At 49.4% G+C, this 12,620-nt stretch overlaps 1 protein-coding gene across 2 annotated transcripts in view; it reads left to right on the forward strand.

The window, feature by feature from the left end:
• The window catches only part of HRAS (HRas proto-oncogene, GTPase), a 42,046-nt gene that overhangs the window by 26,627 nt on the left and 2,799 nt on the right, over positions 1-12,620 (forward strand). For both annotated transcript variants that reach the window (XM_082283220.1, XM_082283219.1), the window contains 4 exons: positions 3,403-3,556; positions 8,093-8,271; positions 10,495-10,654; positions 11,371-11,495. In XM_082283220.1, coding sequence (XP_082139346.1) covers positions 3,446-3,556; positions 8,093-8,271; positions 10,495-10,654; positions 11,371-11,490 — 570 coding nt within the window. In that variant the 5' untranslated portion in view covers positions 3,403-3,445 and the 3' untranslated portion in view covers positions 11,491-11,495. The remainder of the gene's footprint in view (positions 1-3,402; positions 3,557-8,092; positions 8,272-10,494; positions 10,655-11,370; positions 11,496-12,620) is intronic.

Consider the following 12,620-nt stretch of genomic DNA (forward strand, 5'->3'; position numbering starts at 1 on the left):
AAGCGCTGTTCCTGCTCTGTGTGGGACTGGGAGGCTGTGCTTTTGCGTTTCCCTGTTATTTTGTGGTCAGCTGTGTGTGGGCTCTGTGCTGGCTGCTGAGCAATAGAAACTGGAAATCCTCGCATCAGGAGAAGCTTTCACAACCACCAACTGTCTGTAAACCTCCATCCGGTGTGTCACCAGCATGAAAATTGTGGGGTGTCTGTTACTGTCTCTCTGATGGGAACCCCACTCTCTCTACCCTGCATCTGTTTTATAGGAAGCCAGAAACATTACCTTTGGGATGGCTGTTGCTTGAACCAGACCCTGTGGTGGTGATGATGGTGATGTTCCTGTGGTGTTGAGGAACAGTCACCCCTGTGTTGAAACCATGGGTGCATCGAAGAGCAGCCTTGCTCTTCCCATGTTCAGGAGCAAAAAGTGTGATGGGGGAGTTATGGTGCTGGTAAGGTCACCTTAAGGATAGGACCAGCTGCCCAACTCTGTGGCAAAGTTTGGCCATATGGAAATCCCTGCTTTCCCTGCAGCTGTTGGCCAGGCTGCTTCTTCTGTGGGATTTGCCTTTGCTCTGGTGTGCAGTTGGGTCTGCATGCTGCCCGTGAGGAGCTTGCATTGGGGAAAGGAAGCGAGCTCGCCTGAGCATTGATTTTAGCACACATTAATTCGGGCAGCTCTCATGCCCAGAGCTGTCCATCATTCCCCACGCTCTCGCTCTGCATTAGGACATGTTTTGCAGCAATGGTATGGAGCAGTCAGGTAGGCTGCACCTGCCTTCCTTTGCAAGCTGCAGTATCTCTCCTGCCACTGCAGGGGTGAGGATGGCAGAGCAGTGGAGAGTTAGCTGAGGTGACAGCACCTTCGAGGGATGGTGTCAGTGAGCAAACACCAACACTGCAGAATTCTTGTATGTAAATTGTCCATGTGCTGGCTACGAGCAGTGAGTAGCAATAGCTCCTTTGCCCCCCTCATTTTCCCTGCCTCTTGGGTGGGTGGGGAGCGGGAAGATGTGGGTCTGTGTTTCTGTGGAGGAGCCAGATCTCAAAGCTCTGCGCTAAGGTGGTGTGCAGGGCTTGCTAGTGTGTGGCTGCCCCTCTGCTGTGGAGTGGAGCTCAGCTGGGGTCTGGAGCAGGGGAAGACACTCAAGCTGACATGGGTGACTACCTTGTCCACCACCTCCTGCTGCACTGTGGACCATAAAGCTGCTATGGCTGTGTGGAATGGGGGTCTTCCAAAGGAATAGGCAGTGCCTTCCACTGGGGTGGTCTTGAGGGAGAACCCCCTCCTTGAGAACTCATGTCTTCTCCTCCTCATATTGAGTCAAAGATTTTTTCGCTGCCTTAGCAAGTCCTACAGGCCTGGCCAATTCTGCCCTTCTCAAGCATCTTTGTAGCAATTGCTTCATTGTCAGCATCAGATGCAGAGCAAGGACCATCAGAACCACTCGCAGGCCTTTATTTACACCCTCCGTGTGTTTTGCTGGGGGTTGCAGGTCTCCCTGCTCTGTAATGAAAGGTGTGAGCTGGTTGCAGTGTTTCTTCAGACCCTCAGGACCCCTCTGTGTTGAGCTGTGAAGCTGTTTGCTGCAGGAGTGATCCCCTCCTGGACAGCTGTGCTGGTGGAGATGGTCAGTCAGCATTTGCTCCTCAGTCCCCTTTTCATCCTGTCTCTTCCCAGAGAGTTCAGAAGCCTGGGGTGAGGATCTCCCTTGTCCCTGAGACACAGTGCATGTGAGAACATCATGTACGTGAGGGCGTGCATTAATGGAGCAGAGCAACATGTGTGCAGAGTCAATTAGTGAGATGACTTAGATTCTCTCCTGTAGCCTTGCTTTCAATCTGCATCTCTTCCCGGGCTGTCAGAACAGAGGCACATTGGACTTTCAGGGGAAGCACTGGGTAGGCACTTCTGGGTAGGCACCTAGGCTATGACATTATGTGCACTTCATGTCCCCCCGCCATCACCACTTTTCCATCACCACCTTAACTGCTTCTTCAGCAGTGAAGGACAACACACCAAACCAGAGGTCCTGCTTGGTGTCATATTTGTTACCTGGTTGCTCTTTTGCACCCCTTCCTTTGCCCTTCTTTAGGATTCTGGATGCTGAGAAGAGCATGAGCTTTGTTTGCCTTTCTGCTACCAAGGCAGCAGCTTAGAAATGGCTTCAGCAAGAGGTGGTTGTGTCTGATTGCTGCCTGCTCGAGTGGGAGATGGAACTGTCTGGGTGGTTTAGGGTTGCAGTCAGGTGGGGATTGAAGGCAGAAAATTCTGGCCTCCTTGCCATTAAATCTTTGCTGTGTTAGCAAATGCATCAGCTGCAGTCTGGGTCTAGAGCAGCCTTTGCCAGCACAGTTCGTACCAGCTTCCAGAGTTTGGGAGCAGGGCTGCCAAGCCTGGGGAGGAGGGTGGAGTGATTTAACTGTCTGGGGTGGGGGGGTGGAGGAGGGGGTTCTAATCCCGGTGAACACAGAAGGGCGTCTGACAAGGGGAACTGTGAGCTTGCCATCCTGCGACCTGCTGCGTTTTGGGTGGCTCCCCAAAAGAGCTTGCAGATGGTGGCTGAGAACGAGTAGCTGACCCTGGAGTGACTTTCAGTGGGCAGGGCGTGCAGTCCAATGAGGGTGGATTTCTATTTAAACCTTTGGGGTTTTGTAATCTTCCTGAGTTAGTTCCTCTTTCTCAGCAGACTTGGAGCAGAAATTTAAGGGAGGAGCTGGGGGGATGTGAATCTTCTGCTGAAGGGCCATGGGAGGTACGCAGTACTGCGGAAGTGTGGTTTGCTCATCCTGACCCTAATCATCATTCTGTCAGCACCTTTTGTGACAGCATCTCTTTCCCCCCGTTGGGTGTGCCAAATTCAGCTCAGGGAGCAGGGATGCCCCTTCTGCATGATGGCAGTGCCATTTGCTGGAGGACGGGCAGAGGGTGTGGATGTGCACTGTCTCAACCCTGCCATGTGGATTGAGGTTTAATGCAGCCTTGAGGGTGAAGACATGGAGGTAACAGCGTATTTGGGCAGGGCTGGACCTTTTTGCTTGCTCTCATGGGAATTGACATCCTAGCCTCGTCGGCCAAGGGTTTCAAATCTATCTAAAGATTTTGGATTGTCAGCTTGAGATAAGGTCAACTGGGGACAGTGCTCAGCAGTTCTGCAAAACCAGACCTCTTAAACTGGTTACTTTACGGGTTGATGTACACAGCCTGTACCTCTGTTTTCTCATCAGTAATGCTCTCCTACCTCTTGAAGTTTGCTCAAGGAACCTGTGAAGTTTGCATCCAGATGGTCAGGCTGAAGGATTGGAACAGACCATGTGATAAACAGACTTTTTGTATTTGGTTTGATGGATTATTTTGCCCATTTTAAAGTAACCTCTCTTAGCATAGTGACCATGTTTGTCCTTGCAGGTGGTGGTGCTCCTGGAAGTCCTGAGCTGGGGTCAGCTGGAAGATGACTGAATACAAGCTGGTGGTGGTGGGAGCAGGTGGTGTTGGGAAGAGTGCTTTGACGATACAGCTCATTCAGAACCATTTTGTTGATGAGTATGACCCCACGATAGAGGTAGGTGGCTCTGGGCGTGGGGTCTGTCTCTCTGTCTGTGTGTTTTCCTCTTGCTTTTCTCCACTTTGTCTCCAACCCAGAGCATGCTCAGTTTGGTCTCAAGTCTGAACTTCAGCAGGGATGTTCCTCTGCTTTGCAGAGCTATTCTGAGTCACTATGTGTGTGTTCAGAGGTCACGGTGACTGACTTACATCTCCTGCAGAAGGATAGTGGTGTCTGCTGAAGAGAGCTGTCATGGGAGGCAGCAGAGCTGGGCAGGGGCTGAGAGGCAGCACAAAAGTCCTCCTTTCTGATGAGATGACAGCATAGGGAGGGATTAAAGGTTTAGAACTGAAGAGCCATTTTGTGCCTGTGCTTCCATTTCTCTTCCTGTGAAATCAGAGTAAATGTATTGACTTTTTCTGCAGGATGTTTTGAGCTTTACTGATGAAATGGGTTTTATCAGAGCTTGGTTGTAGTATGTATGTCTTGCAGTTTGAGTAAGACATGCTGAGCAGCTGAACTGTTGTGGCTCCCAGAGTGCTGCCTCTGCTTCTTCACAAGGGGTTAAAGGGTGATGTGTGTGTCTTAGTTGGTGTGCATGGCATCAGTGACCTGAAGAAGCAGGCAGGGACCCTGTGGCCCTCACAGGCTGTATGGGGGTGGAGGGGGATCCAGTCCTCGCTATCCATTGTGCTATTACTATTTCCTTTAATTTTTCAAAAACATATTCCATTCTCCATCTGCTTTCACTGTAGTTAGCGATGTGCTAATTAGCCTCTGCATGACTTACACCTTTGTGGGGCGAGATGTGGGCAGCAGTCACCGCTCTGCACAAGGAGTAAAGTCCACCCTGGGAAGGCAAATTGCAGCTCTGTCGTGCCTCTTGGACAATAACCTCTCTGTCTGCAGTCCTACAGGATTCTCTACCAGATGCGTATAAATGCAGCTGTGGTCGCTGCAGTTATTATTATCATAATGGCTAAAGGCCCCAGCTGGGATGAGAAATCTATTCTGGTAGGTGTTGTATGTGTAGTCCCCACCCTGAAGAGCTTACAACTTACATAAACAAACAAGACAAGGCTTGGTAGAAAGGCAGAATCTTACAATCCTACAGACGGGAAGGAGAGAAAGCATTTAAAAAGCACGTGCTATTACATCATTTGGCCAAGGTCACCTAGAAAGTCCATGGCAGAGACTTGAATTTAATTTAGGGCTCCTGAGTCTCCTTGCTTATGGATGCAGTTGCCTTCTTCCCCAGCTCCTCTCCCCTCATGTGGCTGTCCCCAGTAGCACTGTATACTTTTCTCGGAAGTATAACAACTCCAGGTTGTTTTTGGCAAAAGAGCTGCTTGTTGAGAGAAACCTCCCTGGGGAGACATCTGCATGGGTGCATCCTCTCTTGGACCTTAGGTGGGCAGAGGCAACTCTCACCCAGTGATGTGTTGGGTTTTGGCATCCTGTGGTTTTTGTCTCCAAGCTGCCTGCTCCCTGTACGTACCCTGCAGGGAATTTTCTCCATGTAAACAGGCAGCAGGGAATGTAAACCTTGCATGGCATTTCCCAGCACACCCTCCTCACCCTACCCACTTCTGCAGTGCCCTGGGAGACGCCACCGTTCACTCGAGCCCCATTCTGTTTGTCTCCTCTTCCAAAAGCTGCCACAAGCTGCTCTTCAGCTCTCTCACCCCTGGTACTTTTCCACCTGCAGGTCCACCAGCCCTGATGCCTTTGCAGCTCCCTTGGTTGTACCCTGCTTCCCCTGCTACCCTGGCCAAGTACTGATTCATTTCAGGGTGATTCCTTTTAATTATGCTTCATTTTATGGGGATTTAAGACACAGAGAGCTACCTGCCAGCCATCCAAATGTGACCAACAAACCACCTTCCTGTGACTAAGCTGCTTTGGATCATGCCCAGGAGCTGACTATGACTGTTCAGCCAGCTAACAAGCAGCAGAGTAGTGCTGAAACAAGCAGGATAAAAGGGGGGGGGGAAGAGGATACGTGCATGGAGCAAAGGTGTTACCTGTCACCCACATGGATTGAGCACAGGCTGTGCTGCAAAGGGGGGGTGCACGTGGATTGGGGTGCACTGAGAAGATGCTCCCCACAGCAGGAGGGGTGGAGGTATGTCCCCTGTCTGGGGCAGAGACCCTGACTGGGTGTCTGCTCCCCTTCTTCCCTCCTGATTCACCAGTGCAAATGTTTGGCTGTGTAACTCAACGCTGTCTGCTCCATTACAGCACACTCTCACAGGCCAGCTCTTGGGCTGCCAGGGAGCTTTAGAACCTTTGTTTTGGGAACAGGAGAGCAAGGAAATGTATGCTACTGGCATTGTCCTATGGTGAGTAAGCAGGGATGGACTAAAGAGTTTCACTGTGTTGAGAAATTCTTCAGTTCATCTTCCAGCTCTTAGCAGCTTAATGGGCTTCCCAAACCTCTGGTTATATCCTGACTGTAGTGTTTAGCAAATGGGCTTCTTGGCCTGGTCTGCCAGCACAGCTGGGATGCTCCCAGCATCTGCCTGGGATCTTCAGTTTGAACCCCAAACAGGTGTTGTTTCTGCTGCCTGGCACTTCACAGCTGGGTCTGGCTGCTTTCCCCTCTGACAAAGGTGGGGTGGGACATGGGGGCTGCAGAGGAGCCCTGAGGCTGCAGGGTGCTGGTGTGGGCTGGTGGCAGCTAGCCCTGCAGTGGCAGTCGTGTCAACCTGGTAGTGTGGCAGGGACGGCTGAGCTGCCATCCTGAACTTCCTGCAGAGGGGGAGGTCAGATGAAGCTACACACAAAGCATTGATGGGGAGAGCTTGTCTCATTCCTTTGCAAAGCATCCTCTGCAAGATTGTTTTATGTCTCTGTCTTGTAAGCCAGCTGGCTGGCCTTATGGGCAGTCTGTGATGACCTGAGCTGAGGTGTGGGATCTCTTGTCCATCAACACGGTGGATGCTGGTGAGACCTCCTGGAACTGGAGACTTGGCAGTTAACTGTGAACATGTGTGCTGAGAGGCTGGTCCTCTGTCCCAAGCCAAGGTGAAGAGGTGGGAGGATGCTTTGTGGGGCAGAGGAAGCACTCAGGTCCCCTTGCATGAAGGAGGCTCCAGATGCATTATTGATTAGAAATAGGAGCACATTCCTGCAGGGTAGCCTGCCAGTTGCCTTCAGAGCAGTTGGCTGGAAGCCAGCCTTTCACTCCACGCTTATTCTCGATGGGTCAGCAGTCCACTTTTTGGGAAGGCACAGCTGAGAAGGTCGTGGCAGAGCAGATCTCATCTCTGATTTCATAGCCCTCTCTGCAAGGTGAGGAAAGACTTTAATTAGCCCCAGCAAATGATGTTGTTGTAATGAACCAAAGGATAGGGCTGTGTTGGCCCCGTTCCCTTTCTGTGCTGCTGCCGGTCCTGTTGGTGACCTTTGCTGTGTCGGCTGTTTGTCTGCAGACCTGCAGAGCTCATCTGATAACATTGTTGTGGTTGTTGGAAGAGCAGCCGACATTTGAATTAATTTTAAACTGCAGCTGTAGCCTCTGCAAGTGGCTGCAAAGCACTGTTTGGTCATACTGCTGACTTGCACCTTTTTCATACCTTTCATTCTGGCTTCCTTCTCTTACTAAGAGTTGAGGATGCTGCACTGTCCACAGGGGATGGCTGTTGGTGAGGGATGAGGGATGCCCTCCATGCAGGGGCTGCCCCACAGCATCCCTACTGATGAGACTGAGCACAGGGAGAAGCATAGTGGGGAGGAGCAGTGCTTTGAGGAGCCTCCTGTGAAAATGAAACTTTTTGAGTGATGCTCTGGGTGATATCCAGACCTTCTCACATCTATGATAAGTTGTGATTGCCTTTGCTGCAGGGAAAATCCCCAACTTCAAAGGACCTGCCTGGATAGTTCTTAGCTCTCCTGGCGCCCTCTGGGCACAGACTGGTTGTGGGAAACACCCTGTTCACACTGTGATTTTATTTTATTTTTTTCTCATGTTTAAAGAAGGGGTTTACCATCAAACCCAGTTTGAATCCTTACTGGTGGCAATATTGCCTCTGGTGCCTGATTTGAGATGCACGGGAGGCACTGGATTTCCAGGTTATCTTAAACACCTTCCAGCCCTGCAGATCACAGATAGTGACTGGAAGCCCTGGCTGGCCAGAGCTCCTTTCCTGAGTATCCTTCCTCTTCCAGCAGAAGGAATTAGAGCTGAACAATGCTTAGGAAATAGTTGTTAAGGGCTATGCAATGTGGTAGAGATGAAGCCGCACCTGGTCTGCCAGAGGCAGGGCTGGGAATGGGGAGAGCAAGCCAGGAGCTGTCTTCTCTGTGGTTCTGAGAGACAAGGAGAAACCTGCTTAGCTGCTCCCTTTTTCCTTTGTTTTTTGGTTTTGGTTTTTTTTTTTTCCTTTCCCTCCCATTTTTAAAGCAGATTTGAGTTGTCTCTGTAATGGAAGATGAACACAGGCAGAGCATGACCTGGCATCTTCCCAGGGATGCACTCGCTGCATCCCTTTGTTTAGCCAGAGCCAAGCCCTCTTAATGTATCCTCCTCCCTTTCCCTCTCCTGGCCTGCAGGATTCCTACAGAAAGCAAGTAGTCATTGATGGAGAAACCTGTTTGTTAGACATCTTGGACACTGCAGGGCAGGAGGAGTACAGTGCCATGAGAGACCAGTACATGAGAACGGGGGAAGGATTCCTGTGTGTCTTTGCCATCAACAACACCAAGTCCTTTGAAGATATTCACCAGTACAGGTCAGTATCCTGGGAAGGGCCTTTTCCCTCTTGCTCTGTGCAAAGGGGGACGCCTTGCTGCTGCACTCTCCTGCCCACCCTTTTAGATCAGGCCCCATGGTGGAAGCACAGACTGCCAGCAAAGACAATTAGCTCAAGTGGCCATTCCCCAGGGAAGAAACAGAGCAGACTGCTAATGTCAGTGACTCCAGTAAAACCCTTCCAAAGGGATTGCTTGTGGCCTTTGGGGACCTGGTAATGTAATGTTTAAGTGTTTATGGTGACTAAAGGAGAGCTGATCCTGTATGACCCCCTCCCTTCCCTCCCTAATTAGTGGAATTGCTTTGTTAGCGCAATCGATCTCAGCGACTTCTGCTGGCCCCAGAGCTGGGAGAGGAGGCTGGGAGAGACAGGGAGAGCTGCTTGCCCTGCTGTCCAATGTCATGACCACGCTGTGGTCTGCCAGCTGCACACACGTGGGGAGAGACAGTCCTGTCCCACTGGAGCTTCGTTTCAGCCAGGGCCAAGATGGAGCAGAAGGGGAGTCAGGGCTCCAGTGAGGTGATTTGCCCAAGATGATGTATGGGGAAGCGGTGACAAAGCAGGGACCCTGTCCCGGCACCCATCCCATTTCTCCTCTCTGTTGACATTACCCCTGCAAAGCTGGAGAGTCAAGGAGATGATACAAACACAGCAGGAATCTTCCCTGTTCACCCCAATGCTATGTTAGGGAGGGATCGCTCTGCTTGTGCCTTTTTCTGAGGCTTGGCTGTGATGGCAGGCACTTGGCAGAGGATGCAGGAGATGGCTCTGCCTGTCCCTGCTCTGTCCACTGCCCACAAGGGACTGTGTATGCCAGTCCCTCATCATAAACCAGGGTCCCAGTAATCCTGTTGTTCTGAGGACAGGCACATCCTTTCCTTGCTCCATAGTCAGTGGTGCTGCTTAGAGCTGCTGAGATGTTTCAGTCTCATCCAAAAGGCTGTTCAGTGTAATAGCTGCACAGGTACACTAATTCGGCTTCTTTTAGCTGAACCAAAGGAAAAAGGATGGGATTTTCCTAAAGCTCCTGAGGGATTGAGCAGCATTCATCTTGTGCTGGGGCTGATGCTTGTGAAGTTGCTCATAGGATGGCTCAATTTCAAGCCATCATGATCGTGATGTAAATCACTGGCTTTCATCTCCTTTAGCCTGTGCTCTTTTGTGTTTGCACTTTTAAAAGAATATTCCCCAGAGAAATGCTGGCTCTCCCTGGTTAGTAATCATTTGGAGGTATCTCCTTTCAGCTAAGTGTAGCCTGTGCACTAAATTTAGTACTTGCATTTGCTGATCAGGATGTTACATAGAACATTTAAAAGACTTTATGGCATATTGTGCCATATAGTCAGACTTCATTTCTATGTTCTACTACATTAGAAAAAGATGATTGATTCTTTTGTGTGACACATGTCCAGCTGCCTTTGGATGGAGATTTGCATTCAATTAAAATGTAGAAATTGGCATTTAAAATCTTTTAGTAGTTAAATTAAAACCATGTTAAACGTTCTGGATTCATGAGCAAAAAAAAAAGCTGTTTTGCATCTGAAGCTAAATGATTTATTAAGCAAAGGAAGTTATTATCTATCAGAAGGGAATTGAATGGATTGTTTGTGGTCATAATGGCCTTCAAGATTTTTAGAAGTGGTAGATCTCATCCTCGCCCACCTAGTTTTAGATCCAATGTTGGAATGAAGAAGTGAGTGTTACAGCTTTTTGAGTTCCCAGTTGGTTTCTCAACTTTGAGTGACCTGAACTAAACTGAAAGGGAGCAAATACTGCCTGTGCATCTGCAGGAAAGGTTACAGCTGCCAAAAGCTGCTTTATCAGCTCAGCAAATTCTGGTTGCAGGTGAATGGTTTTTTCCCCCCATTTGGGGGGGATTACTTGATCTAAAATGTTGGAAATAGCACAGCTAACTGCTTGAGAATTCATTTTTATTTAACTTAAACTATCTTAAGCTCATGTCTTAATATAGATTGTCGAAATTCACGTTGTTTTGTAAATAGCTGTATTTAAAGAGCAGAATTATGTTTAGTTCTCATTTCCAGACTGTGTTGCTGTTTACTCACTTGTGTGCTGTAGTCATTTACATTTTCCTGAAAGCTCAACACAAGGCACTCAACAGGAGCAAAGGGTAGCTGTCAAAACTGGTGGGGAGTGTTCTGGAGCTGCCCCTTCACTTTTTCACACCTCCTCCTCTTGCAGGGAGCAGATCAAGAGGGTGAAAGACTCAGATGATGTTCCCATGGTGCTGGTGGGGAATAAATGTGACCTCCCTGCCCGGACAGTGGAGACCCGGCAAGCACAGGACCTGGCCCGGAGCTATGGGATCCCCTACATAGAAACATCTGCCAAAACCAGACAGGTAGGAGGAGACTTTTAAACAAAATGCTCTTTTTTTCTTCTTTCCTCCATTGCTGCCCTGGAGGGGCAGCAATGGGCAGGCACCACCTTGCAGACAGATGGGTGTTAGAGCTGGGTTTAGTTGCTTCCCCGAGGCTAAATGCTCCCTCATAATGTTCCCTCCCCAGTCTGGGCTTGAGCCTCCCATCACAAGAAAAGCATCATCATGCTGTGGCAGCAGTGAAGATGCCTTCCCAGGGCATTGTCCAAGGCTCTGGAATAACCTCCATAGTCACTTCAGGTCAGCTAAGCTCAGGTCACTTGGCTAACCTCAACCATGGTCTATTTTGGCAGACCTACAGGCAAAATATACTGGTGCTGGAAGGACTGTGCGGGGCTCACAGAGCACAGAGGTGGAAATGGAACAACTGACACCTTCAGTGGTCTATTGGTGGCTTTTCTCTTGGGTGGTAGACCTCATTCAGACTGCTGAGAGCTGATGAATCTCGGGGACTGCAGAGCTCCTTGTCCTTGTGGTTGTTCATTCAATCTTGCTCTCTGTTTGAGGGCCACACTCAGGTCCTTGTTAGTCTTCCCATCTTGGTTCTGTACTTTTAACTCTGGAATCTGCACTGCTGAACAGTGCCAGGGACACCTTGCTGGGGAGCAGAGCCCTCTCCTCTCTCCACTGTCCCTCCTCAGAGCGGGCAGCTGCTTCAAGCCGTGCTTTTTCCCCAGGGCGTTGAGGATGCCTTCTACACCTTGGTGCGGGAGATCCGGCAGCATAAGCTGCGCAAGCTGAATCCCCCGGATGAGAGCGGCCCCGGCTGCATGAACTGTAAATGTGTGGTATCGTGACAATGGTAAGTGGTGGAAGCAGGACATGGGGTGCTGTGGGGGAGCATTGGAAGCGGGGCAGGAGGTGACTGCAGGTGCACTTGCCTGCAAACAAATGCAGCAGGATCAATTTCAGCAGCAGGTATTTTTTTAATGAAACACCTTTCAGACTGAAATAGCATTTTTCTGTCAAAACATAGGTAAGTCAAAATTCCCAGTTTCTTGAGGAAGTGTGTGGCAGGAAAGGGTTGTTTATTTTTCCCCCTCATTTTGTACAACAAAATTTTATACAAATGAATTTTTTTAAAAAGCATGTTTTGTTGTGCTTTCCCCAGAAAACCTTCTTCCCATGCTGCTGCTCTGAAAGAGGAGTTAAGCTGGTGTTGAAGGTGTACAGATCACTGCATGCTCACCAGACTGGCTCTAGAGGGGTTCAGATGTAGAGCTGGCTGGGTGCATTGCCTCCTAGTGCACTCACAGAAATTGCCTCTTCCTAAAGCTTTAGAGCAGACCTGTCTTGCTGTGAAAGTCCTGTGTTCCTCAGAAGAGTTTTCCCCATTAGATATATCCCCTGGGATATTTGGAACTGATGCAATGTTGAGAATTAGCCATAAGGGGGCTGTTTGCTTTTATAAATTGTGTGTGCTGGAGCCAGGAACAGTGTTTTTCAGATTGTTTATGTTCACTTGCCTGTTTTTCTTCCTTTTCTTTCCTCGATTTTTATTTTTTAATTATGGTTTATTTAAAATACTGCTGGATAGCAGTCAGGGAGAGTTCCTATTGTTGTCCCTGCATGTGCTGGCTGGCCTTAGGTGAAAGGCCTGGGAATATCTGTCTGTGTAACCAACTCCTTCCATGGCAGAAATTTAGAGAGGTGTAATTGGGGATGAGTGCACCAGGAAGATCTGTATCTATGGACATCTAGGACTAGGATATGGGACAAAAGCGTGCATGAACATTGCCCTTAATGGCTTTTGGGGAGTCTCCCAAGCACCTGAACTGGCCCTTCACCCTTTTAAGCAACTGCTGGAGTCCTAAAGAGAAGTGCACTGTATCCAGAGTTGGTGTTAAGAGGGTTTTATGAAGGTGGAGATGGGCAGCAGGTTTCCTCTGATGCTTTTTGAGCTAGAGGCCGTGAGTACAGCAGAGCT

Source organism: Coloeus monedula (genome assembly GCF_965178545.1).
Source record: "Coloeus monedula genome assembly, chromosome: 6".
Taxonomy (NCBI): Eukaryota; Metazoa; Chordata; class Aves; order Passeriformes; family Corvidae; genus Coloeus; species Coloeus monedula.